This window comes from Physeter macrocephalus, chromosome 11, assembly GCF_002837175.3.
Source record: "Physeter macrocephalus isolate SW-GA chromosome 11, ASM283717v5, whole genome shotgun sequence".
NCBI lineage: Eukaryota > Metazoa > Chordata > Mammalia > Artiodactyla > Physeteridae > Physeter > Physeter macrocephalus.
Genome location: NC_041224.1, coordinates 523,357 through 550,951, shown reverse-complemented (window position 1 = coordinate 550,951; position 27,595 = coordinate 523,357). Strand labels below are relative to the sequence as shown.

General features: G+C 36.1%; 1 protein-coding gene across 1 annotated transcript in view; it reads left to right on the top strand.

Moving 5' to 3' along the window:
- The window catches only part of LCA5 (lebercilin LCA5), a 59,643-nt gene that overhangs the window by 5,163 nt on the left and 26,885 nt on the right, over positions 1 to 27,595 (top strand). Inside the window, exon 3 of the mRNA XM_024133066.3 lies at positions 981 to 1,510. Coding sequence (XP_023988834.1) covers positions 981 to 1,510 — 530 coding nt within the window. The remainder of the gene's footprint in view (positions 1 to 980; positions 1,511 to 27,595) is intronic.

The window sequence follows — 27,595 nt, the reverse complement described above, 5'->3', positions numbered from 1 at the left end:
TGTCTCTTTTAAAGGGCAGGTTCTCTGTATATTGAGGCTTAAGTTTAATGAACTCTTAGTAAAGAAAAAAAAAAAAGACATTCCAAATTTTTGTGAAATATTGTGATTAATGTGTATTAATTAACTTTAAAGATTTCACATGCTTGTATTTTTTAGGGTGGAGTTTTTTGTTTACCTTGTTCTTAAATTACGCCAGATGTTTTTGATTCGAACATCACCCAAAAGAAAGCCTCTGAGAAAGCATTTAGAATCACATCTGTACTGCTGAAGTGTTTTCTGTTTCCAATCACTGATACCTGGGATTAAGTTTTTGTCACTGACAGAGAATATTTGCGGAGAACTTTCTGTTTTACCTGCAAACTTCAGTTAATCCTCACAACTGCAAATGAGTTGTTATCCTCATTCTGTGCGTAGGGAAAGTAGACCTGGAAAAGGGTTAAGTTGAATTGCTCAAGGATTTAAGTGGTAAATCTGAGTCCCAAATCTTCTTGCTGTCATGTTGTCATCCTCTTTCCCCAAATAAAGATTTCTAACTAACTAAAAAAAAACCCCATACATTTCCACGTTTTAAATAATGATCCCAAACATCTTGGCACAAATGACTTGAATATCACAATATTTTGTCCAGTATTTATTAGGCACCATGCTAGTACTGATGGAGCCTATGTCTGAATGCTGGCTAGCTATCTTATCTGTAAAGCTAAAAATGGTAAAATAATTCCCTGTAAACTATGGGGATATTATTTTGCTGGATCAGAATATAATGCTTGAACTTTCTTAAAAGATTTCAAACCTTTCTTAATAAAACCATTATATTAAGAGCTCTAAGTAAAACCTGATATTTAATTAAAAATTGTAAAATCATTCTTTAAGGAAACAAAATAACTAAAGAATGTTGTGGATCCACTTGTGTTAGGATGAGTAAATAATACTACATCTGGTACAGCTTTCACTTTACATTATTACTGTTTCTTTTTTAGTCCCTAGGAAACTAAGCCCTAAGGGTCCACCAAACAGAAGGGGAGTCCGAGTGGGATTTCGCTCCCATAGCCTCAATAGGGAGCCACTTCGGAAAGACACTGATCTTGTTACAAAACGGGTTCTTTCTGCAAGACTGCTAAAAATCAATGAATTGCAGAATGAAGTAACTGAACTCCAGGTCAAGTTAGCTGAGCTGCTAAAAGAAAATAAGGCTTTGAAAAGTCTTCAGTATAGGCAGGAGAAAGCCCTGAATAAGTTTGAAGATACAGAAAATGAAATCTCACAACTTATTGCTCGTCATAACAATGAGATTACAGCACTCAAAGAACGCTTAAGAAAATCTCAAGAGAAAGAACGGGCAACTGAGAAAAGGGTGAAAGATACAGAAGGTGAACTATTTAGGACGAAATTTTCCTTACAGAAACTGAAAAAGATCTCTGAAGCTAGACATCTACCTGAACGAGATGATTTAGCAAAGAAACTCGTTTCAGCAGAGTTAAAATTAGATGACACCGAGAGAAGAATTAAGGTAAAATTTCTACAGTTTCTAATTGTGCTGTTTTGTGTTATTCTTCATTGGGCATTTAATGTGCTCTTTTAAGACTGCTTATTGCAGTTTCGCATTGCTTGGAAATGAAAACTGTTGTTTTGGTATTATCTTTCTGAGTAAGAGATTAGGAAAAACTTAAGATTTTATCTTTAAGAGCAAGATGTAAAAGATTGTATACATTAATGGGCCACATGTTAATGGATGTTTAATTCCATGGTTCTTAGCCATTTGGGGGAAATTTACTATTTGATTATATGATTGTTTCTTTAAAATTGAAAATTATACAGTAAGAGCTATAGTGTATAAAACTGACATTTTGGGGCCATTGTGTAAGAAATGCCACATCAATAATACTTTCTGTTTTTATTTCTTTGAACATTTGTGAAAGGTATATTTTGGGACAGGGTGTGCCTCTACTCCCCCAAATAAAAACTGATGTGAGAGGTGGGTGGAATGATGTTCAGTTAATAGTCTGAGAATACAGCAGATCTTATAAAAATATTTTTTTCTTTTAATTAGAGAGGAAAAGAGTACTACCCCATGATTGTTATATGGAGAACTTATATTAGATGCTACCTGTGAGAGAGATACACACACACACACACACACACATACACACATACACACATATATCTCAAATCAAATAGTATATTTTCCGCAAGTGACTAAGATCCACGGAATTAAACATCCACTGAAATGTGGTGCTCTGTGTGTGTGTGTGTGTGTGTGTGTGTGTGTGTGTGTGTATCAAACAGAAGACCCGAGTCAGGGTTTAGAATTACTTAGAATTGACAAAGTAGTTTGGAAAGCAAAGGTAGGGAAAAAGTATGAGAATAATGCCTGCTGTGAGAGCTCTCTGAGCAAGGGAAAGTCAGAACTATAAATAAACTAGCTTTCTGCAGTGTATTAATTAGATGTTTTTAGTACATGGTATGATAATAGTACTTCTTAGTCTGTATAATATTGCCAGGCTCAATCTACCAGTGCCATGCCCAGAGACAGTGGCTTATTAAATGGAGTGTATATCAGTGACCAGAAAAAGTGCCTAGCTTATTCTCCAAAATTAGCAATCATTAACTTCTGTTTCAGTGCACAGAAGATGTCTTATTGTATAGGTTCCACCAGTGATCAACTCGAACTGCAGAGCAACATATGAAAACTTTTTTTTAAGGACCATTTATTTACCTATGTAGTGGGGTGGGGGTAGTGATGGAAGCAACTATTGTCATAAACAAATAGCTGTCATTTTAATTATTTTTAAAGGGAAGTATAAAATGTGCCACATAATGGATTTTAAAATTAAGAACCAAGAGCACAGAATGCTAATTAATAAGTATGGGTGAAAACAACCCACACCTCTGTGCGTGTTTGTATGAAACACGGAGTTGCAGTACGCACGCCCGTGCGCGCGCACACACGTATACACATACTGCAGTTCTCCCTTATAGCCAGTTATGAAGGGGGTTGATGGAGTGGTAGAGGAGGGAAGAGAAAGAAGGAAGAGAGGAAAAATGGAATGTCTGTGGATTCTGAGTTGTAGATGGAGTGGAATTATGTGGCTACCCACTTGAGAGCATGAAAATCAGTCATCTGTGATGATAAGTCTTTGAAATACTTGTTAACTGTATAGTGTCCTCAATTCTTACTTTTTTTTCTTAGTGGAGTTAAGAAATTTAAAAAAACTTTATTTTCGGTTAATTGTAGGTTGACATGAAGTTTTAACAACATTATGTAGAGAGATCGCATATACCCTTCATCCAGTTTCCCCAGTGGTAACATATAGCATACCTAGAATATAATATTGCAGTTAGGAAATTGGTAGTAATACATTGATACAACTCATCAACCTTATTCAGGTTTCACCAGTTTTACCTGGACTTGTGTGTGTGTGTATGTGTGTATTTAGTTCTATGCAATTTTATCACATGTGTAGATTCATGTGACCATCACCGCGGTCAAGATGCAGAACAGTTCCATCACAGGGAACTTGTGTTACCAACTTATAGGCACAGTTACCTTCCTGCCTTCCCCAGCTCTCTGATCTGTGGCATCCACTGATCTGTTCACTATTTCTATAGTTTCATCATTTTAAGAATGTAATATAAATACTGGAATCATACAGTATTTAACCTTTTGTGGTTGGCAGATTTCATTTTTTCCCTTGCGCTCCATCCAAGTTGTTGCACATATCAATAGCTTGTTCCTTTTTTTATTCCCAAGTAGTATTCCATGGCATGGATATACAGCAGAGTGTTATGGTATATCCCGTTGAAGGGCATTTGGATTGTTTGCAGTTTTTAGCTATTACCTAATAAAGCTGTTATGACCATTCATGTACAGAGTTTTGTGTGAACATAAATTTTCATTTCTCTGGAATATATGCATGAAAGCATACTTGATGGATTCTACGATAAGCACACGTTTTTTAAGAAACCGCCTTTCTCTTTTGTAGAGCAGCAGTACCATTTTACATTTTTACCAGCAATGTATAAGCGATCCACTTTCTCCACATCCTTGCCAGCATTTGGTGTTATCACTTTTAAAAATTTTAGCCATTCTTACAGGTTTTCAGCACTATCTCTTGGTTTTAACTTGCATTATTCCTAATGGCTAATGATGTTGAACATCTTTTTATATGCTTATTTGCCACCAGAAGATCCTATTCATTTTGTTTGTTTTTTGCCTATATTTCTAATTGGATTGTTTGTGCTTTTACTGTTGATTTTTGATAGTTCTTTATATATCTACTAAATACAGGTTCTTTGTCAGATATGTGGTTTGCAAATTTGTAGTAGCTTGTCTTTTCATCCTCTTCACAGGGTCTTTCAGAAGAAAGGTTTTAAATTTTGATGTGGTCCAATTTATCTGATTTTTCTTTCATGGATTGTGCTTTTTAGTGTCAAGTTAAGAATTCTTTGCTATCCCTGGCACCCTTTGTCTGTGGCTCCAAAGATTTTCTACCGTATTTTTTTCTACCGTATTTTTATCCAAAAGCTTTATGGTTTTATGTTTTATTTTAAAGTCCATGATTCATTTTGAGTTAATTTTTGTATCAGTTGTGAGATTTAGGTTGAGGTTCTTTTTTTTTTTTTTTTTTTTTTTTTTCCACCTTTTAGTGCCCAGTTGCTCTAGTACCATTTGTTGAAAAGGCTGTTCTTCCTCCACGGAATCTGGCACCTTTGTCAAAAATCAGTTGGGCATATTTTTGTGGGTCTATTTCTGGATTCTTTATTCTACTGATGTATGTGTCTGTCCCTCTGCCGATACCACACTCTCCTCATTACAGGCTACATAGTAAACCGTATATATACGATTATGGTAGAGGGATTCATCTCATGTTATGCTTTGTTTTTAAAATTTTACCTATTTTAGCTACTGTAGGTCCTCTGACTTTCCAAATGAACTTTAGAATAAACTCGTCTCAGTCTACCAACACCTTCCTGAGATTTTGATAAGAATTGCATTAAACATGGATCAATTTGTGGAGAATTGACATCCTTATTATGTTGAATCTTCCTATTTTTGAACACAGTATATTTCTCCATTTATTTAGGTCATCTTTGATTTCTTTCATCATCGTTTTTTAATTTTCCGGATTCAGATCTAAACAGGTTTTGTTAGATTTATACCTAAATATTTCATTTTGTTTGGAGCAACTATAAATAGTTCTCAGTTCTTTCTGGATGAGAAAATTACTTTTGAACTTTTATTTTCACATTTCAAAGCTCATTTTTATTGCAAAAATCATTTTCACAAGGGGTTATGACTATTTAATGCACATGAAGGAATGGCTTAGCTTTAGAAGTTGACTCTCAAGTTTCAGGAATGTTGAGTTTATTAGCTCCAAGCCTCAAAGTTTGTTTGGGAGATCTAAACTGCTTCATTTCTGTTGCGATTGAAATTACATTGGAATCAACGTTTAATATGTTAATATGAACCTATTCTCAAATCAATCTCAAGTCAGCTGTCATATCAAACTAGCTCTCTTCGGAATGCAGGAGCCTCTGCAACCCACCTGAGGGTAATTATTCTCTACTTTTTAGCTTACCTTTTCATACTTCCTAAAGTTTTCTTTTTGAAAGAAAATTATCTTTCATAATCTCAGTAATCAATCCAGAATTCAAAATATTTACTATTGAGTGTCTTAATTTATTGTGAAATTTAGCTTTTGTCTTCATGCCTCATTCAGTTTTTCAAATTTTATTTAACACTAAGTTAATCTTTTTTCTTCAGACTCGGTACCACTGACTTTCAGGGTAAGCGAGGAATCTAGGAGCTCAATTGTGGTGTTTCATTTTGCAAATTAACCAAAACCTGAGAAAGTCCCGAGTGTCCCTTGAAATTGCAGTAAAATCCTAGTAGTGCTGTCTTTAAGTTTTGTGCTATTCCTTACTAAGGATGACTGTCTGTACGGTGTTTTTTGTTTTTGCGTGGTGTAGCTTTTTATTTTAAGAATATGTCCTTAAGCTGGAGTTTGTGACAGGCAACTTTGTTTATTTGTTTATAGATTGCCGTATCCCAGAAAGGATTTCAGGCCACAATTCTTATTCCCCTTGTGTTACATTTTCTTCCTACGGGAGGGGAAAAAAAGCATTCTTCAAGGTTACCTCTAAATAGTTGAGCTGTGAAAAACTTCCCTCTGCACCCTCTGTAAGTTGGATACAAGTTTATTTTGTTAGTTGATGGAAGTGACAAAATGCATAGTCTGAGTAATTTAAGAGTACAGTGGTTTAGAAGTGGACACATGGTTAGACAAACAACCTTTTAAAATAGGAGTAGGGACAGTCACCCATAGCAGTTGTTTTTCACCAGCCTTGTGCCACGTGGTCTGCCGGATCCTGGGCCATATACCAGAAATGAAGAGCTGCTTGATAGGGTTAAATTTGTTCAGCTCTGTACAAAGGTACAGACAGCTAAATCAGACTACATGTTTATTTCTTTATTTAGGGTTGGCTTTATACCTTTATTTAGGCTTTTACTTCAATAAGTTTATTGAGTACGGTCCTATCAAAGTAGCAGCCCCAGTTAAATATGTTTATTTTAATATTAATAGCTATATATATATTAATATTTGAATAAAACTGCAACAAATTGTAAAAAAAAAAAAGCTGCAAAAAACTGTTAAAGTGCTAACATTTGCAGCAGTAAAATATTGTTAGTTATATAATGCAGCGATTCTCAAATTTTTTGGTCTGAAGACCCTTTTATACTCTTAAAGATTATTGCAGATCCCCCCCACCATTACCACAGGAGCTTTTGTTTATATGGCTATACCTGTTGATATTTACCATATTAGAAATTAAAATTGAGAACATTCAAAAATATTTCTCAATTTATTTAAATATTTATAATAACTCACTAAATGGTATCATGAAATCTTTTAATGAAAAATATCTATTTTCTAAACCTAAAATTGGGACAAGAGTGGCATCATTTTATTGATATATATTTGCAAATTTCTTCAGTGTCATACTTAATAGAGGACAGCTGGGTCCTCATAGCTGCTTCTGCATTCAATCTGTTGCAATATGTTACGGTTGATAAATAAAAAAATTCAGCCTCACACAGATGTCTATAGGAGTTAGAAAATGGAGGAATATTTAAAAGCTTTTCAGATAACTGGATATTCTTTGATACTACATCAAAACTTAGTAAGTGGTATTCTCAAAGGTTTGTTGCAATGTGGAATCTAAAACCATATCAAAGAACTTTTTGTACTCTGTGGCCTTAAAATCCATCGGTCTTCTCCTTTGAATGAATGTTTTACCCATGAATGATTTTGTAATATCATGGATTAGTCATTTGGAAAATGTTCGTTATTTGGAAAATGTTCGTTCATTGCATTAGGCACACTTTCCAAATATTGACATGTTTCGTTATATAATATCACATGTTATATGGCCTTTGGAAAGCTCCATCGTACACTCATGACAGTGAGTGAAAATAGCAAATAATATTGTATTATAAAGTAGTTCTGACCTGGCAAACTCCCGAAAGTGTCTCAGAGACCTTTAGGGGTCCCTGCACCACTCTTCGAGAATCACTGATGGAATATCAGTGGTTCTTTGTTAGCAACTTCATTAGCGATTCCCCCAGTTTGCAGTTTCTATTAATGACTGCCAAACTGCACCATTGTTTACTGGGCCTGGAACTGTCCTCCAGTAGGGGATGAAGGTAAAGGCACCGATTCTGTCCTGTCCCTCATAAGAAAGCCTTACAGCTGGGGTTGAATTCCTGATCTCAGGATGCAGTAGCAGATTAGTCAGAGATATGATCAACAGTCTGTCATAAAGCAAATATCATGAATTGCTAACTATCGTAAGAATCCTTAATCACTAAATGGGAAGTTATCTACTAAGTTTTATGAAAAGATCATAAATGTAATAGCATGCACATAATTATTAAAATACTCTAGTAAGCTGTAGGGCACACATTTAATACATTAAAAAATCCAACTCTATTTTAACATTAAATTGGCACAGAGTGAATTACCTTGTCAGAAAAATATAATGAAACTGTTAACAAGGCTTTCTCTCCCTTTTTAGAAATTTCTGAAGATTTTGGGGAATGATTTGAGTAGCCTGAATATCATAGAGCTCTAAAAGGAAGTTTGAATAGACTTCTTTTTCTTTTGATAGTTTTTCTTGTAACAGATTGGCATTCAAATTCCCTTGGCCCTAGAGCTGCCCTCAAGTAGGTATTTGTTTCTTGTCAATAAAAAAATAATATTGTCCTCCACTGTAAATCATTTTCAAAAGTAAGAATCGATTCAGCTTTGTCTTCCCTTACCCTTCCTAGTTTATTCAGAATGAGAATTGAGCTGTGTAGTGTTGGCCAGGTAGATTCCTTTTCCTGTGTCTTTCCCTGCCATACCTTACTCTAGTGGCTAGGTCTCTGCTCTAAATGTTTTTTTGCCCTTTCACCCTCCAGAAACCCAAATCCAGAAGGCCTGCCTTTGCCTCACCTACCTGCTTTGTTTCTTTAAAAAAAAAAAAAAAAAAAAAGCTAATTAGGACAGAGTAATGGAGGTTAGGTCAGACCAGGAGCTCAGCTCGGTTTTTGCCCTATTCTGACATTGTGCAGCCCTCTTAATGCCCAGATTTTGGTTGCTTTGTTTGCAGAATTAAATGATTCTGAGGCCCCTCTCAGTTCTGAAATATGAATCAGAGTCTAAATCATGTTTTTTAAACCTTTCATGTGTCAAAAGTATTTTTAGCATGGTAAACCATATTTATTAAATTAAGTCCTTATTAGGTTTATTATTGAAGTTGGAGAAATGAAAGATTTCTAATGTTGAAAAAAAGGAACTGATTGTGAAATAAAATACCATTCATTGAGATCCTTAATTGGCTAGATTTTATTATATTATTTACAAAATTTTTATCATTTTTGGTGGAAGAAGATTTACAATGAAATTATGAGATCTGTGATTGAAGGGTAAAGTTTAAAACCATTGCAGAGAATAAATTTGGTAGGGTCCTTAGAAACTACCCATTTAGGTAGAACAATTATTACAGCAATTTTGTGTTAATATTTAAAGTAAAAACCTTCTATCGAGGGCTTCCCTGGTGGCGCAGTGGTTGAGAGTCCGCCTGCCGATGCAGGGGACACGGGTTCATGCCCCGGTCCAGGAAGATCCCACATGCCGTGGAGCGGCTGGGCCCATGAGCCATGGCCGCTGGGCCTGCGCGTCCGGAGCCTGTGCTCCGCAACGGAAGAGGCCACAACAGTGAGAGGCCCGCGTACCGCCAAAAAAACCAAAAAACCTTCTATCAAAAAAGTAATAGAAGTACTAAAGAAAGGGCCTAAAAATTCAAATAATACAGAGAGGTATACAGTGAAACATCAGTATCCCTCTATGCTATCCTTTGTAGGCCTCTTCCCAAGAAGTAATCACTGTTAAGAAATCGTCTTTACATGCACAAGTTCATACATGTATATGTATGTTCCTTTTTTTACTCTCTAACTACAAATGAAAGTGTACCATACACATTGCTTAATATGTGATTTTTTTCACTGAAAGTATATTTTGGTGTTCTTTACATAACATTGTGGATGTATATGTAATATGTATGTGTGTACGCTCACATACACATATATTAAATCTGCCTCATTTTTATTTTTCAGGTTTTATTGAGATATAATTGACATATATTACTGTATACGTTTAATGTGTACAGCAAAATAGTTTGACTTACATATATTGTGAAATGATTATTGCAACAAGTTTAGTTAGCCTCCATCATCTCATAGATACAATAAAAAACAAAAAAAGAAAAAAAGGTTTTTTGTTTGTTTTGCTTTTGGTAATGAGTACCCTTTGGATTTCCTCTCTTAAACAACTTTCATATATATTCTACAGCAGTGTTACCTGTAGTCATCATCCTATACATGCATAATATGCCTAGTACTTACTTTTTTTTTTTTTTTTTAAGATGTTGGGGGTAGGAGTTTATTAATTAATTTATTTTTGCTGTGTTGGGTCTTCGTTCCTGTGTGAGGGCTTTCTCTAGTTGTGGCAAGCGGGGACCACTCTTCATCGCGGTGTGCGGGCCTCTCACTATCGCGGCCTCTCGTTGCAGAGCGCAGGCTCCAGACGTGCAGGCTCAGTAGTTGTGGCTCACGGGCCTAGTGCATGTGGGATCCTCCCAGACCAGGGCTCGAACCCATGTCCCCTGCATTAGCAGGCAGATTCTCAACCACTGCACCACCAGGGAAGCCCCACTTACTTACTTTTTAACTGGAAGTTTGTACCTTTTGACTGCCTTTATCCAATTCCGCCACTGCCCCCCGCCCCACCTCCACTTCTGGTAACCACAAATCCGATCTCTTTTTCTATGAGTTTTTTTTTTTTTTTTTGAGATCATTTATACACACACACATACACACACCCCACAACTTTTTTATCCATTGATGAATAATGGACATCAATGGATACTAAGGTTGTTTTCATGTCTTGGGTATTGTAAACATATGCCGCTATGAACATGGGGTGCAGATATCTTTTTGAGTTAGTGTTTTCATTTCCTTAGGATATATTCCTAGAAATAGAATTGCTGTATCATATAGTAGCTCTGTTTTTAATTTTTTGAGGATCCTCCATACTGTTTCCCATAGCGGCTGTACCAGTTTACAGTCCTACTAACAGTACACAGGGGTTCCCTTTTCTCCACATCCTCACTAGCATTTGTTGTCTCAATTTTTGTTTTTGCTGTTGTTTTTATTGTGTGTGTGTGGTATGCGGGCCTCTCACTGTTGTGGCCTCTCCCGTTGTGGAGCACAGGCTCCGGACGCACAGGCCCAGCGGCCATGGCTCGTGGGCCCAGCCGCTCCGCGGCATGTGGGATCTTCCCGGACCGGGGCATGAACCCGTGTCCCCTGCATCGGCAGGCGGACTCGCAACCACTGCGCCACCAGGGAAGCCCTGTTGTCTCAATTTTTGATGATGGTCATTCTAACAGGTGTGAGGTGATAACTCGTTGCGGTTTTGATTTGCATTTCTCTAATGACTAGTGATGTTGAGCATCTTTTCATGTACCTGTTTGCCTTTCATATATCTTCTTTGGAAAAAATGTATTAATGTCTTTTGCCTATTTTTTAAATTGGATTATTTGTGTTTTTTGCTATTGAGTTGAATGAGTTCTTTATACATTTTGGATATTATTCTCTTATTGCATATATTTTTTTCCCGTTCTGTAGGTTGTCTTTTCACTTGGTTGTTTCCTTTGCTGTGCAGAAGCTTTTTAGTTTGATGTAGTGTCACTTGTTTATTTTTTACTTTGTTGCTGTGCTTTAGGTGTCATATCCAAAGAATTATTGCCAACACCCATATTAAGGAGCTTATTTTCAATGTTTTCTTTTAGGGGTTTCATGGTTTCGGGTCTTACATTTAAGTCTTTAATCCATTTCAAGTTAATTTTTGTGAGTGGTGTAATATAGGGGTCTAGTTTCTTTCTTTTATACGTGACTATCCAATTATCTCAGTGCCGTTTGTTGGAGAGACTGTCTTTTCTCCACTGAGTATTCTTGACTCCCGTGTCAAATATTAGTTTTAACTGTGTATGCTTGGGTTTACTTCTGGGCTGTCAATACTGTTCCATTGATCTCTTTGTTTTTATGTCACTACTGTACTGTTTTAATTACTGTAGCTTTATAGTATTAGTGGGAAGTCAGGATGTGTGTGATGCCTCCTGCTTTTTGTTCTTCTTCTTGAGGATTGCTTTTGCTATTTGGGGTCTTTTGCCATTCATTATAAATTTTAGGATTTTTTTTCTGCTTCTGTAAAAAAGAAAAAAAATGCCACTGGAATCTTGATAGGCATTGCATTGAATCAGTAGATGGCTTTGGGTAAGTGTGGACAATTTTAACATATTAATTCATCCAATCCATGAACACTGGATACCTTTCCATTTACTTATATCTTCTTTGATTTCTTTATCAGTATCTTGTAGCTTTCGGAGAAGAGATGTTTCACTTCTTTGGTTAAGTTTATTCCTAAGTATTTTATTGTTTTGATGCTATTGTAAATGGGATTATTTTCTTTCTTTTTCAGCTAATTTGTTAGTGTATAGAAATGCTACTGATTTTTTGTATGTTAATTTTGTATCCTGTAACTTTGCTGAATTCAGTGATTAGATCTAATGGTTTTTTGGCTGAAGTCTTTAGGATTTTCTATATATAAAATCATGTCATCAGCAAATAGTGACAGTTTTACTTCTTCCTTTCTAATTTGGATGCCTTTTATTTTTTTCTTGGCTGATTGCTCTGGCTAGGACTTCCAGTACTATATTGAATAGGAGTGGCGAGAGTGGGCATCCTTGTCTTATTCTTGATCTTACAGAAAAAGTTTCAAGCTTTCACCGTTGAGTATCATGTTAGTAGTGGGCTTGTCATACATGACCTTTATTATGTTGAGGAATAATTCTTCTAATTTGTTAAGAGTTTTTACCAAGAACAAATGTTGAATTTTCTCAACTCCTATTTTTGCATCTGTTGAGATGAACATGTGATTTTTTTTCTTTCCTTCTGTTAATGTGGTATATCACATTTACTGATTTGCATGTATTGAACCATCTTTGCATCCCAGCTATAAACCTCACCTAATCAGGGTAAATGTTCCTTTTAATATGGGGCTGATTTTGGTCTGCTAGTATTTTATTGAGAATTTTTGCATCTGTGTTCACCAGGGATATTGATCTGTAGTTTTATTTTCTGGTACTGTTCCTTTCTGTCTTTTTTTTTTTTTTTTTTTTTTTTTTTGTGGTATGCACGAAAGAAAGCAAACCTTCTTTCATTGTTTTTCACTTTAACGGACTACCCTTAGGTCAAGTCAGTAACATGTTCTGTTTTGTTTTGTTGTTTTTTTTTTTTGTGGTATGCGGGCCTCCCTTTGTTGCGGCCTCTCCCGTTGCGGAGCACAGGCTCCGGACGCGCAGGCTCAGCGGCCATGGCTCACGGGCCCAGCCACTCCACAGCATGTGGGATCTTCCCGGACCGGGACACGAACCCGTGTTCCCTGCATTGGCAGGCGGACTCTCAACCACTGCGCCACCAGGGAAGCCCTCCTTTCTGTCTTTAGTATTAGGGTGATGCTGGCCTTGTAAAATGAGCTTGGGAGTGTTCCCTCTGCTTTGATTTTTTTTTTTTTTTTTGGTTGTTGTTGGGGGTAGGAGTTTATTAATTTATTTATTTTTGCTCTGTTGGGTCTTCGTTTCTGTGCGAGGGCTTTCTCTAGTTGTGGCAAGCGGGGGCCACTCTTCATCGCGGTGCGTGGGTCTCTCACTGTCGCGGCCTCTCTTGTTGCAGAGCACAGGCTCCAGATGCGCCGGCTCAGTAGTTGTGGCTCGTGGGCCTAGTTGCTCCGCGGCATGTGGGATCCTCCCAGACCAGGGCTCGAACCCGTGTCCCCTGCATTAGCAGGCAGATTCTCAACCACTGCGCCACCAGGGAATCCCTGCTTTGATTTTTTTGAAAGAGTTTGGTGTTTGGCAAACTTCACTGGTGAAGCCATCTGAGTCGTGTGCTTTTCTTCATTGGAAGTTTGGTTACTGATTCAATCTCCTTACTAGTAATCAGTCTATTCAGACTTGTTTCTTCTTCAGTCAGTCTTGGTAGTTTTTTTTTGTTTTTATAATTGAAGTATAGTTGCTGTACAGTGTAAGTTACAGGTTTACACTATAGTGATTCAAAATTTTTAAAGGTTATTCTCCATTTATAGTTACTATAAAATATTGGCTATATTCCCCATGTAGTACAATATATCCTTGTAGCTTATTTTATTCCTAATAGGTTGTATCTCTTAATCCCCTACCCTCATAATGTCCCTCTCCCTTCCCTCTCCCCACTGGTAACCACTAGTTCTTTATATCTGTGAATCTGCATTTTTTTTTTGTTATATTCACTAGTTTGTTGTATTTTTTAGATCTCACATATAAGTGATATCATACAGTATTTGTTTGACTTACTTCACTTATCATAATGCCCTCAAAGTCTATCCATGTTGCTTCAAATAGCAAAATTTCATTCTTTTTTATGTCTGAGTAGTATTCCATTTTGTGTGTGTGTGTGTGTGTGTGAGAAGAAGATGTGGTATATATATATTCATCTGTTGATGGACACTTAGGTTGCTCCCATATCTTGGCAGTTGTAAATACTGCTATGAACATTGGGGTGCATGTATCTTTTTGAATTAGTGTTTTTGTTTTTTTCGGATATATACCCAGGAGTGGAATTGCTGGGTCATATGGTAGTTTAGACTTCAGACTATACTACAAAGCTACAGTAATCAAAACAGTATGGTACTGGCACCAAAACAGACACATAGATCAATGGGACAGAATAGAGAACCCAGAAGTAAACCTACAAACTATGGTCAATTAATCTGTGACAAAGGAGGCAAAATATACAGTGGAGAAAAGACAGTCTCTTCAGTAAGTGGTGCTTGGAAAACTGAACAGCTACATGTAAAAGTATGAAATTACAACATTCTCTAACACTATATATTGATTTAAAAAACTCAAAATGGATTAAAGACCTAAATGTAAGACTGGATACTATAAAACTCCTAGAGGAAAACACAGGCAGAACATTCTTTGACATAACTTGTAGCAATATTGTTTTTGGATCTGTCTCCTAAAGCAAAGGAAATAAAAGCAAAAATAAACAAATGGGACCTAAATAAATTTAAAGCTTTTGCACAGCAAAGGAAACCATCTACAAAATGAAAATACAGCATACTGAATGGGAGAAAGTTTTTGCAAATGGTATGACCAATAAGGGGTTAATTAATATCCAATCTATGGAAACAGCTCACAGAACTCAACATGAAAAAAAACAAACAACCTGATTAAAAAATGAGCAGAAGAACTGAATAGACATTTTTCCAAAGAAGAAATGCAGATGGCCAACAGGCACATGAAAAGATGCTCACATCACTAATCATTAGAGAAATGCAAATTGAAGCCACAATGAGATATCACCTCACACCTGTCAGAATGGCTGTCATCAAAAATAACACAAATAGGGCTTCCCTGGTGGCGCAGCGGTTGCGCGTCCGCCTGCCGATGTAGGGGATACGGGTTCGCGCCCCGGTCTGGGAGGGTCCCGCATGCCGCGGAGCGGCTGGGCCCGTGAGCCATGGCCGCTGGGCCTGCGCGTCCGGAGCCTGTCCTCCACAACGGGAGAGGCCACAGCAGGGGGAGGCCCACATACCACAAAAAAAAAAAAAAAAAAAAAAAATAACACAAATAGCAAATGTTGGCAAGGATGTGGAGAAAAGGGAATACTCGTACACTGTTGGTGAGAGTATAAATTGGGGCATCCACTGTGGAAAACAGTATGGGGGTTTCTCTAAAAATAGAACTAGCAGGCTTGGTAGTTTGTATGTTTCTAAGAATTGGTACATTTTCTAGGTTATCCAGTTTGTTGGTGTATAGTTGTTCATAGTAGCCTCTTAGGAGTCTTTGTATGTCTGTGATATCAGTTGTAATGTCTCCTTTTTTCATACAGTTTTGTTGATTTGGATCCTCTCTTTTCCTTGGTTAGTCTAGCTAAAGGTTTATCAATTTTATCTTTTCAAATAACCAACTCTTAGTTTGGTTACTCTTTTCTATTGTTTTCCTGTTCTCTACTTCATTTATTTCTGCTCTAAATCTTTATTATTTCCTTTCTTCTGCTAACTTTGGGCTGTTTGTTCTTTTTCTAGTTATTTCAGCCATGGAGTTATGTTGTTTATTGAAATCTTTCTTGCTTCTTAATGTCAGCATTTATTGCTCTGAACTTCTATTTTAGAACTGCTTTTGGGGCATCCTGTAAGTTTTGGTATGGTGTGTTTCCATTTTTGTTTGTCTTGATACTTTTAAATTTCCTCTTTAGTTTTTCTTTGATTCATTAGTTGTTCAGGAGAATGTTATTTAATTTTCATGTTTTGTGAATTTCCCAGTTTTCTTCTTATTGATTTCTGATTTCATACCATTGTCAGAGAAGATACTTGGTATGATTTCAGTCTTCTTGAATTTGCTAAGACTTGTTTTGTGGCCTAGCATATGGTCTTCCATGTGTGCTTGAGGAGAATGTGCATTCTGCTATTGTCAGATAGAATGTTCTGTGTATGTCTGTTAGGTCCATTTGGTCTATATAGTACTGTTCAAATCTGTGGTCTTCTTACTGATTTTCAGTCTGGATGATCTATCCGTTGTTGAGAGTGTGTTATTAAAGTCCCTAACCATTATTATATTGTGTTTTTTTCTCCTTTTGCTTAGGTGCTCTGATGTTGGGTGCATAAATATTTACAACTGATATATCTTTTTTGTTTTATTGACCCTTTTTCATTATATTACGACCTCCTTTGTCTTTTTTTTTTTTTACAATGATAATGACCTTGAATTTATTTTTTAAAAATTACAATAAGCTACAAGTATCAAAGAAGTGAAGTTATGTGGCGTAGTCTATATAGGAGCTCTTTGGACTTTCTTCTGTTATGCTAAAATAGTGGTGCTTTTAGGATTTACATTATTGTACTCTCCAATACAAAGTATGGAGCGTGTTAAAGTATACAGTACACCATTTTCATGTGCAACATTGGTGGATGAAAAATGTCTCTTAGCAGTAATACTGGATTGTAGCCTCTGGTTTTACCAGCTGCATACTCTAGGACTATTATATAAGTAAAAATCTCTCTTGTGATACTGGAAAGTGATTAGAATGTGCAAACTGATGTAGTGGTTTTTTTTTTGTGTTTTTTTTTTTTTACCATCTTTAGTTTAAAGACTATTTTGTCTGATGTAAGTATAGCTCTCCCTGCTTTGCGTGTCCGCTGCATCGGCAGGCGGACTCTCAACCACTGCGCCACCAGGGAGGCCCCCTGCTTTGTTTTTGATTACCGTTTGCTTGAGATATTTTTTTCCATCCCTTTACTCTCAGTCTATGTGTGTCTTTTAAGGCTAATGGCTTCTTGTAGGTGGCATATTGTTGAATCTTGTTTTTTAATTTTTCAGCCATTCTGTGTCTTTTGATTGGAGAATTTAATTTGTTTATGTTTAAAGTAATTATTGATAAGTTAGGACTTACTATTGCCATTTTGTTAACTGTTTTCTGGTTGTTTTGTAGATCCACTGTTCCTTGTTTCTTATCCTGCTGTCTTTGTTTTGTGTGTGTTTTGATGTCTTGAGGTATCATTATGCTTTGACTTTATCATGTTCTCTGAGGTAATAACTGTAGAGTTTTCTCTTGTGGTTACCACTAGACTTACATAAAATTTCTTAAAGTTATAACATTGTATTTTAAACTAGTAACAACTTGACTTCAGTAAAATTCCTAAACTTGACACTTTCACTTCTCCCTTACCTCCCATTTTAGGTTATTGATGTTACAGTTTACATGTTTTTTATAGTGTGTAACTAATAACAGATTATTGTAGTAATGGTTATTTTTACTGAGTTTGTTTCCTTAACTTTAAACTAGAATTGTAAGTGAATTATGCACCACCATTACCATATTACAGGATCCAAATTTGACTATATATTTACCATTACCAGTGAGTTTTACAATGCTACCTTCTGTTTTTATGACATTAATTACCATTTTTTTTACTTCTACTCACATAACTTCCCGTAGTCATTTCTTGTAAGGCAAGTCTACTGGTGATGAATTTCCTCATTAAAAAAAAAAAATTTATTTTATTGAAGTATAATTGTTTAACAATGTTGTGTTAATTTCTGCTGTACGGCAAAGTGATTCAGATATACCTGTATTCCCTCAGCTTTCATTTGTTTGGGAAAGTGTTTTTCCTTCTTCATTTCTGAAGGATAACTTTGCCAGGTATAGTATCCTTGGTTGGGATTTTTTTCTTTTAATATTTAGAATATGTCATTCCATTCTTTTCCAGCCTGAATAGTTTCTGTTAAGAGATCTGCCAACATTCTTAGTGGGGTTTCCCTTGTATGTAACGTCTCTCTTTTTGTTGTTGTTGAGTTTATAAAATTCTTTGTTTTTGACTTTTGACAATATAATTATAATGTGTCTCAGTCTAGCCTTATTAGGGTTCAGCCTATCTGGGGTCTTTGGGGCCTCTTAGATGTAGAGGTCTGTTTCTCGCCACAAGCTTGGGCAGTTTTCAGCCATTATTGCTTTAAATATACTTTTCTGTCCCTTTCTCATTCTCTTCTCCTTCTGGAATTTCCATAATTTGAATATTGTTTCTTTTCATTTTGTCCCATAAGTCCTATAGGCTTTCTTCACTGTTTTCATTCCCTTTTCTTTTGACTCCTCTGACTGGATAATTTCAAATGTCCTAATTCTAGGTTGCTAATTTCTTCTTCTGCATGGTCGACTCTGCTTTTGAAGTTCTCTATTGAATTCTTCAGTTCAGTTATTGTATTGTTCAGCTCTAGAATTTCAGTTTGTTCATTTGTTTTTTATGGTTTCTGTTTCTTTGATGAACTTCTTGTCTTGTTCATGCATTGATTTCCTAATATTTTTAGTTGTCTGTGTGTTCTTGTAGTTCACTAAACTTCTTTAAGAAGATTATTCTGAATTCTTAGTCTGACAGTTCATAGATCTCCATTTCCTTAGGGTCAGTTATTAGAGCTTTAATAGTTTCCTTCAGTGGTGTCATATTTAACTGATTTTTTTTTTGTGTGTGTGATCCTTGATTCCTTGCATTGGTTATCTGTGCATTTGAGTAAGTGGTGCCTTCTTCCAGACTTTGCAGATTTGCTTTGGCAGAGACAGTTCTTCACCAGTCAGTTCAGTTTGGGTTTCTGGATGTTTCTGCTGGTCACATCCTTGAGCAGGCAGGGCCTGCTTTCAGGGTCTACTTTTGGCTGAGACAACTACTTGAGTTCTGAGGTCAGGAGTGGTGGGGTGTGCCACTGGTGGAGAGCAGCTGGATAGGACTGCTGGCTTGGTTCCCTGACCAAGTGAGGCTGTAGGATGGCCTCGCTATTGCCTGGATTCTCTGGATAGGCTTACTAGACAGTACAGACTGGGAGATATACTCAGCAGTGGATGGGACTATGAATTAGCGTCCCTGCCCTGGTGGGGTAACAGGATGCCTGGGTGCCTCATTGTTTGGGGACCCAAATCAGGCAAGAGTGTGCGCTGAATATCCTAAGCAGGTGAGGCCATCAGCTTTGCTCTGCAGACAGGGAAAGCCACGGGTCGTGCTCTTTGTTCAAGTGCCACTGTCAGCAGGGCTGTTGGGTGGGCTCTGCAGCCCCCCTGTGTGCTGTGGTGAGGTTCCCTGGTCAGGCGGGCTAGAGTCTGTCTTCAGCAATAAGTGGGGCTGTGAGTTGGTTTCCCAATCTGGGCTCATCAGGTAAGTACCTCCAAAGCCACTAATGCTCTTTGTCATCTTGACACAAGCCAACCTGTGCCCCAGTTTCACTGGCCAAACAGTGCTACTGACTTTGCTCTGGGGGCCACCAGTTCTGCCCACTCATCTTCTGGGTTGTGCAGCTTCTGGGTGTTCTTGTCAGCCCTTCCTCCAGATGGGGCTGGGTCCACACTCTCTGGTGGGTGGGGCTGTGACCCAGACTTCTGCCTGGGTGGGACTGGGAGAGCCCACTTCAAGCAACTCCCCAGTTTTTTCTGAACAGGATTTCTGGTAGGGAGGCTGGGGGAGGAGCTAAGACTCAGCTCTTCTGCTGGGCGTGGGCAGACCAGGCTCCAGGGCTGGCAGATCTCCTCACTGGAAGACCCGAATTAGGCAGACTTGCGCCCCACCAAGTTCCCTCGTCAGACTGTGCCACCAAATGGGCTGCAGAAGAGCAAAGCTGCTGGTTGGGTTTCCTCTTTGGGCTCTGCAGGCAGGAACTCGGTCTGCCAAGATCCGAGTGCTGTTTGTTGGAAGCCCCTCCTCCCTTTCTCCATCACAGGCAGATTCCCAGTGGTTGAGCATCTGTGGAGATGCTCCTGCGATCCCCATGGGGTGAAACCAGAGTAGGGGTTCCCGTGAAGTGACCCCCGGTGCTGGATGACACCTCTGTGTTCTCTTTTGCCACTGGAGGAGCTGTAGGCACGGTGCTGTGCTGGCCCGGGGAAAGGGCCATGCCGTCAGCGATTAGCTGTTCCTCTCACCCTTGAATTCAGTCTGTCTTGGTCTGTGTGGTGCAGGAGGTGCTTCAGCCTCACTCCCGTGTTCTGAGATTGTCTGAGTGATGTCTTATTCTTGCATAGTTGTTAGTTCTTCTTGTAAAGCAGAGCCAAGTCAGGAACAACTTACGTCATCATCTTGCTTATGTCATTCTAAACTTCTCATTCTTTTTAAAGGTTTTGTATTGTTCAATTGTGTATATATATTATAATATGTTGACCCTTTCCCTTATTAATGTATATGTTAGTTTCTTGTTTTGGGGGTAGTCTAAATATACATGGCAGGGAACATAAGTCTTTGCATGCATATATAAGTATACTAATGCAAAATTTCTGCAAGTTAAAGTCTCTGGATCAGTAAGTCATTTAAAAATCATTTTTGCTACTTGTTAATATAAGGTCCTAAAGAATGTTGCTGGATAATTGTTTTTCTTGGAGTAATAAAGTAAATTATTCTATTTTTTTAAGGATCAAATTGGCCTTCCTTGTGATTAATATCACCTAAGATTTTAAAGCATATGCATTTTTATGTAAGCATCTTTAATATGAAAACTGTTGAATTTTGTAACTTAGTTGTTAGAAATTATGGCCTTAGCATTCAAGGCCACATAACAATTATTTATCTTTTAATTATTCTGTTAATTAATACCTACCTCTTAAGCTGTTAAATCCTAATGAAACTTGGAATTTTATGGACATACATTATATAAACCAGGTTCCAAATCTTGTTCTATACCGAGCTAGCTTTATGATGTGCTTTACCACTTAGATTATCTGAATCTCTGTTTTCAGTCTGTAAAACCTTGCAGGTGGTGATGAACCATGTTAGAGATAAAATTCATAAAGAGTCTGGCTTAGTGCCTGGTATTTATCAGGCACCTAATATATGAATTGAAAAAGAAAAAATACACTGAAGGAAAAGTACACTATTTAAAAATAAGTACATTACAGTTAGTATCCTACAATTTGAAAGGACTATAGAAATGGTTTAGTGCATTGGTTTTCAAATCGAGCTCAGTGGACTTTAAGCATTCTATTTCTTTTTTTTTTTTTTTTTTAAGTTTACAACTACTGATTCGGTCCATCGGTTTTTCAAATTTTAGCAGTTCTTCATAGAAAACCAGACAAAGGGTGAACTTGAACTATTCTGTGTGGTGATTGGTGAGTTAGGCTGCAGAGAACGCTTTAGAAAGTCACTTGCCCAGCAATCTGAGGCAGCCCATGAAACTCCTTCATGGGGCACTCTCTAGTCCAACTCAAGCATTTTACAGTTGAGGAGGTTATGACAGACAGATGTTATTTACCATGTTCTAGGTCACAGAGTCGCACAGGTCATTAGGACCACATGTCTGGAACTAAAACTGCAGTCTTTTGTCTCCCATTCTGTTGCTCTATTATTTTATTAACATTTTAGTAAAAGCCTTAGGATTTTATCATGTATGTAAACGCTGAATAATATGTTCCTCTTATAGTGCATTTGTGTTTTTTTCATAATTTTTAACGATAGCATGAATTAAGATATTAAAATTAACTTTGGCTGTTTTATCAGTATCCACATGCTGTTAAAGAAACAAATCATTTTTTCAGAATCTCTCATATCATATTAATTTTCTATATGCAGTTTGTTGAGTAGGTAACACTTCGGAAATCTGTTTTATTTTTGGCGCTAACTGCTGTGAATACTGTGGAGTAAAATCTAACAATGTTGGAAGACAAAAACTCAGAGTAAGCAAAGGCTTGCAAACATTTTAAAAGAAAACAGTAGAAGTTTCATTAGAGTAATTCTACCAAAACTCAACACTTGAAATGCTCAAAGGAAACATAACTTTTGGATTCTATGTTTTGCTTCTTTCTTTTCCTGCTCGAGGCAGATGAAGAAATAATAAGTGATGGGTAACTCATTTAAAAATCTCAGTCTCCAAATTTAGATGAATTATACCTCAGAGGACTGAAGAACCCTGTGAATGTGATTTCAGAATCTTTGCCAATATTCTTTGTGGAGTTAGGAAGAGTAAGAAAGGCAAAAAAAAATAACAAAAACAAGTACCGGTGTTTTCAAAGATAGGTGGAAGTAGATGTTAGAAATTATCAATCAGTATACTTAATGCCAATCTCTACCAAATTTTTGAGTATGTTTTGGAAAATATTTCTCACTTAGAAGTATCCTCACTTTTTTCCCCATGAGATTGTTAGATTGGTACAGTGAGGTATACTTTATTATATTCTACTATTTACATATAGTATATGTATACATCCATTTTCTAAACTATATGCTATACTCTATACTATACAATATATACTACAGATTATACTATACCACTTATATAGTATATAATATATACTACATACATCTATATTCTGTAGGTATATACTACATCTACTGGATTCTAGTAGGTATATCTTGATATATAGTAGATAGAATATATCTTGATATACAGTAGATACAGTAAATCTTTCATATTTGTGATTTAGTGGAGAAATGTGGACTGGTTGAAAATAATGTTAGAAAGCATTACAGTTGGATCAGTAACTGAACCCAAAGAGTGCAAATAAATACACAGCTGTCAGCTTGGAGAGAACATTTCTAGGTGGGTGTTTGGGGTGCCGTATTAGGCCCTGTCCCTTTCAGCATGTTTATCAGTGTATTTGAGTGGGCTCCTTAAGGACAAGAATGAGTCTTACCTGATTTTGTATTTGCAACATTTGATACACTATCTGGCTAGAATTAGTGTCTCTTAAAGGAATGAATGGATGGATAGATCAATAAAATAAAGTGGCATTCGTGGACAGGTTCACAAATAGAAGGGACAGCTAATTTGATGGATGAGAAGACTGAGATTGAATTGATCTCCTTAGGTTCAAAATCTGGCAGAAAACAAGCAAGATAAAATTTAATCAAATTAACTGTTGAGTTCTCAATTTTTTTCCATCCATTTTATGGATACCATATGGGGAGACCTGGCTTGAAAATTATTCAGGTTTTTTAAAAGTCTGAGGTTTCAGTTGAGGAACCTATAATCATATAACTGTTTAAAAAGACAACTGAAAGAAAAAAGTTAATTGAGTATGGTGGTGCCCAGGCTCTCAAGGTAATAATAACTTATTTTACTGGCCAGATCACATCTGATAACAGGTACCCAATTTTAGGTAACAAACTGACCTGTAGAGAGCAAGCAGAAGAACCAAGGGGTCAAAGAACTGGCATATAAGGAACAGTGGAAGAAGCATGAAATTCTGGATAAGATTCAAATTAAGGGAAAAGGTAACTTCAGTATTTAAAGAGCTGTTGTGTGAAAGAGGAGAAACAGCTATGCTTTTGGATGTTCCTGAAGGCAATATGAACCTAGTGGATATTTCTGGGAAGCAGGTTTCCACTCATTTATAAACAAGAGCTTCCTAATAGTTGGAATTGTCCAATGACAATGAAATCAGTACCCTTGGTAATATTGAGCTTTTCTGCCACCACAGGTATTTGTACAGAGGCTGCATGACCACCTACTAGGAATGTAAAAACTGTTGCTATAGGGCAGGGTTCCCCCCCCTCCTTAGAAACCGGGCTGCACAGCAGGAGGTGAATGTCAGGCGAGCAAGTGAGCGAAGCTTCATCTCCTGCTCCCCATCGCTCGCATCACCGCCTGAATCATCCCTACCCAGTCAGTGGAAAAATTGTCTTCCACGAAACCGGTCCCTGGTACCAAAAAGGTTGGGGGCCACAGCTATAGGTTCCTTGCTTATACAAGGGTCTAAGCCTTCAGAATTGAGTTACAGTAACACTGAGCAACGAATAAAACAACTGACATTTATAGACCTGTTTTAATAAATGGAGTATTGTTATTTAAGTATATATTGCTCTATTAATTAATAAAAAATAAGTGAAGGTAAGTTCAGTTATCCTTTGGGTTTGCTTGCAAAAATTAAATTGTGTAAACCTTTATTTCTCTCTTTTAAACAGTTAGAATTCTGTGCTCTTTGCTTTTGGAAAAAAATCAGTTATTTAACTTTTTTTTTGTATTATAAAAATGTTAAAGACATTTTTAGACTTACAGTGAAGTAGGGGAAAAACACCCATAGTCCTTCCAGCCAAAGATTTTTTTTCTTTTTCTATTCCTTATCTTTAATTTCTTAAAGCACCTTTAATTTTTTTCTTATGAAATATTTTGAACATATAAAAAAGAATAATATTTAAAACATTCATCGACCTACTTGATATTTTGTTAATTTTGCTTTAGGTCATATTTTAAAAAATATTACTTTAAAGTTCCCCTGTACACTTTCTCCAAAACATCTCTCTTCTACTCTCCCTCCTCAGAAGTAACTATTCTGAAGTTGATATATCTTCTTCCTATTTGACTTTTTACAGTTAAATGTATTTTTAGAAATTGTCCTTTTATTTTATATAAGTAGCACATATACATTTTTAAAAACTTGAGAAAAATAAAAACATTCTTACACCCAGATATCATCAGTTTTAGCATTTTAGTGTATATCCTTCTTGATCTTTTCTGTGTATGTGTATAATATGTATTATAGATGAAGAATTTCTAGCTTTTCTATTACTAGCTTGCTAAGATTTTTGTTTTAAATCACAGATGGTAGAGAATTTTGTCAACTGTTCAAATGCCTTTTTTTTGCGTCTATTAAAGTGATCAAGTATTTTTTTCCTCATTTAATTAACATGTAAAATTACATTTATATATTTTTACTGTTACACTACTCTTACGCTTTGCTTTTTTGGGAGAAGTGCTTCTTACTTGTGATGTAATTTTTGTACATTGCTGAATTCCTTTTGCTAGTATTTGGGATTTTTGCAGCAATATGCATATGTAAGAATGGTCTATAATGTATTTTTTTCAAGCTGTCCTTATCCAGTTTTGGCATCAAGATTATAAAAGTTATCACAGGGAATGACTTGGAGAGTTTTTTCTTCTTTCTGTTCTCTTTCACAGATTATTAAAGGTAGGAAATATCTCTGTCTTAAAATTTGGTAGATTATCACTTCTGAAACCTGGATCTAGTGCTTGTTAGTTTGTTTCTGTTTTTTTAAAAATTTTTCTATTTATTCACTTCATTTGTAGATTGATTCAGATCTTATATTTTTAGTTTTAATAATTTATATTTTTCTAGAAAATTATTTTATCTCACATTTTGTATTTGTTGGCATTAGGTTTTTCATAGTATTTATGATGTTTAAATTTCTTTCACTTCTATAGTGACATACCCCACTTTTATTCCTAATGTAGTTAATATGTACCTCTTCTTTTTCTTGATAAAACTTGCCAAAAAACGTAGCATGTTTGGAAGCTGTGTTATTTATAGGTTCAGAATTGAAACTAAAACATGTTCAGGGTTGTTTTGCCTTTCTGGTGATTTTTTTTTTTTCAATGTTGAATAAAAATTCCTGTCTCTCCCTAATAATGCTTTTTGTCTTAAAGCCTATTTAATCTACACAACTTTTTTTTTTTTGCCTAATATATTTTTTCTTTTACTTTCATCTTTTTTTGTGTTAATGTTTTATCTCTGTGCTTGTACAATATTTGACTAAATTCATTTTTAAAAAGAATCCAACATAAGAATATCTCATTCCGCGAAATTATTTATTTACGTTTGTTGGGATTACTGAGATTGTTAGATCTACGTGGGTTATCTTTAAAAACAAAATTATCATTTTTCTCTCTGCTTCTTTTTTTTACTTCCTGCCTCTTAACCCTTTACCCTGATTTTCCATTGATTTCAGAATGACAGATTCTACTACTATTCTTTTAGAGTTTAGCCTTGAATTTTTAAGATATGTGTACTTGAATTAAGGAAGTCTGAAGCAATTAATATCTTTTTTTTTTTCAAATTCTCTCAGGACAGTAGAACACTTTCTCCAGTCTCTTCTCATGTCATCTTCCACATTATTATTGTCTGTTTTAATTTACCTTACTTTGAAACTCCTCAATTTTTTAACCATGCTTATGAGGTTTACCGTTAGTTTCTTTGCTCACCATTGTTACTTGCATATCATCGTTGCTCATTACTGCACCTTTCCTTCAGGGTTCATTGTCTTTCTTATCTTTTGGTCATTCTTTCAGTGAGGGTTTCTGAGTGGTAAAATTTTCTAGTCTTTGTACATAATTTATCTTCACTCTTGAATGATAACTGGGTCTTGGAGTCTAGGTTGACAGTTATTATCACTTAGAACTTGATTTTTTTAAATTTAACTCCAGTAGCTTTTAACATTTTTTCTTTATGTATAGTGGTTTTCTGTTTTGCCTCCAAATATCTAAGGGTACACTTATTTAAATAAACTTTTTATATGGGAATAATTTTAAGGTTACAGAGAGTTGCAAATATATATGTAGTTCTAACAACACTCTCATACTCTTTACGCAGATTCACCTTTTGTTAACGTTGTTACCCCATTTGTCTTATGTACACATGCTTTCTCTCTGTCATATGTGAACACATACATGTACATATGTAAATTTTTAAAAAACTATTTGAGGGCAAGTTCCACACATCATGCTTTTTACCCCTAAATACATTGGTTTTTATTTCCTAAGAATAGGGATATGCCCTTGAATAAACATAGTATAATTATGATATAAATTTACATTTGTAAAATAATTTTCTTGAATCTCTTCACGATATAGTTTTTTCAATTGACTTAATAATGTCTTTTTTTTTTAACATCTTTATTGGAGTATAACTGTTTTACAATGGTGTGTTAGTTTCTGCTCTACAACAAAGCGAACCAGTTATACCTCATTACAAATAACTCAGTTTCATTTCTTTTTATGGCTGAGTAATATTCCATTGTATATATGTGCCACTTCTTCTTTATCCATTCATCTGTTGATGGACACTTAGGTTGCTTCCATGTCCTAGCTATTGTAAATAGAGCTGCAACAGACATTTTGGTACATGACTCTTTGAATTATAGTTTTCTCAGGGTGTATGCCCAGTAGTGGGATTGCTGGGTCGTATGGTAGTTCTGTTTGTAGTTTTTTAAGGAAGCTCCATAATGTTCTCCATAGTGGCTGTATCAATTTACATTCCCACCAGCAGTGCAAGAGTGTTCCCTTTTCTCCACACCCTCTCCAGCATTTATTGTTTCTAGATTTTTGGATGATGGCCATTCTGACAGGTGTGAGATGATATCTCATTGTAGTTTTGATTTGCATTTCTCTAATGATTAATGATGTTGAGCATTCTTTCATGTGTTTGTTGGCAATCTGTATATCTTCTTTGGAGAAATGTCTATTTAGGTCTTCTGCCCATTTTTGGATTGGGTTGCTTGTTTTTTTGTTATTGAGCTGCATGAGTTGCTTATAAATTTTGGAGATTAATCCTTGGTCAGTTGTTTCATTTGGAACTATTTTCTCCCATTCTGAGGGTTGTCTTTTCATCTTGTTTATGGTTTCCTTTGCTGTGCAAAAGCTTTTAAGTTTCATTAGGTCCCATTTGTTTATTTTTTTTTTATTTCCATTT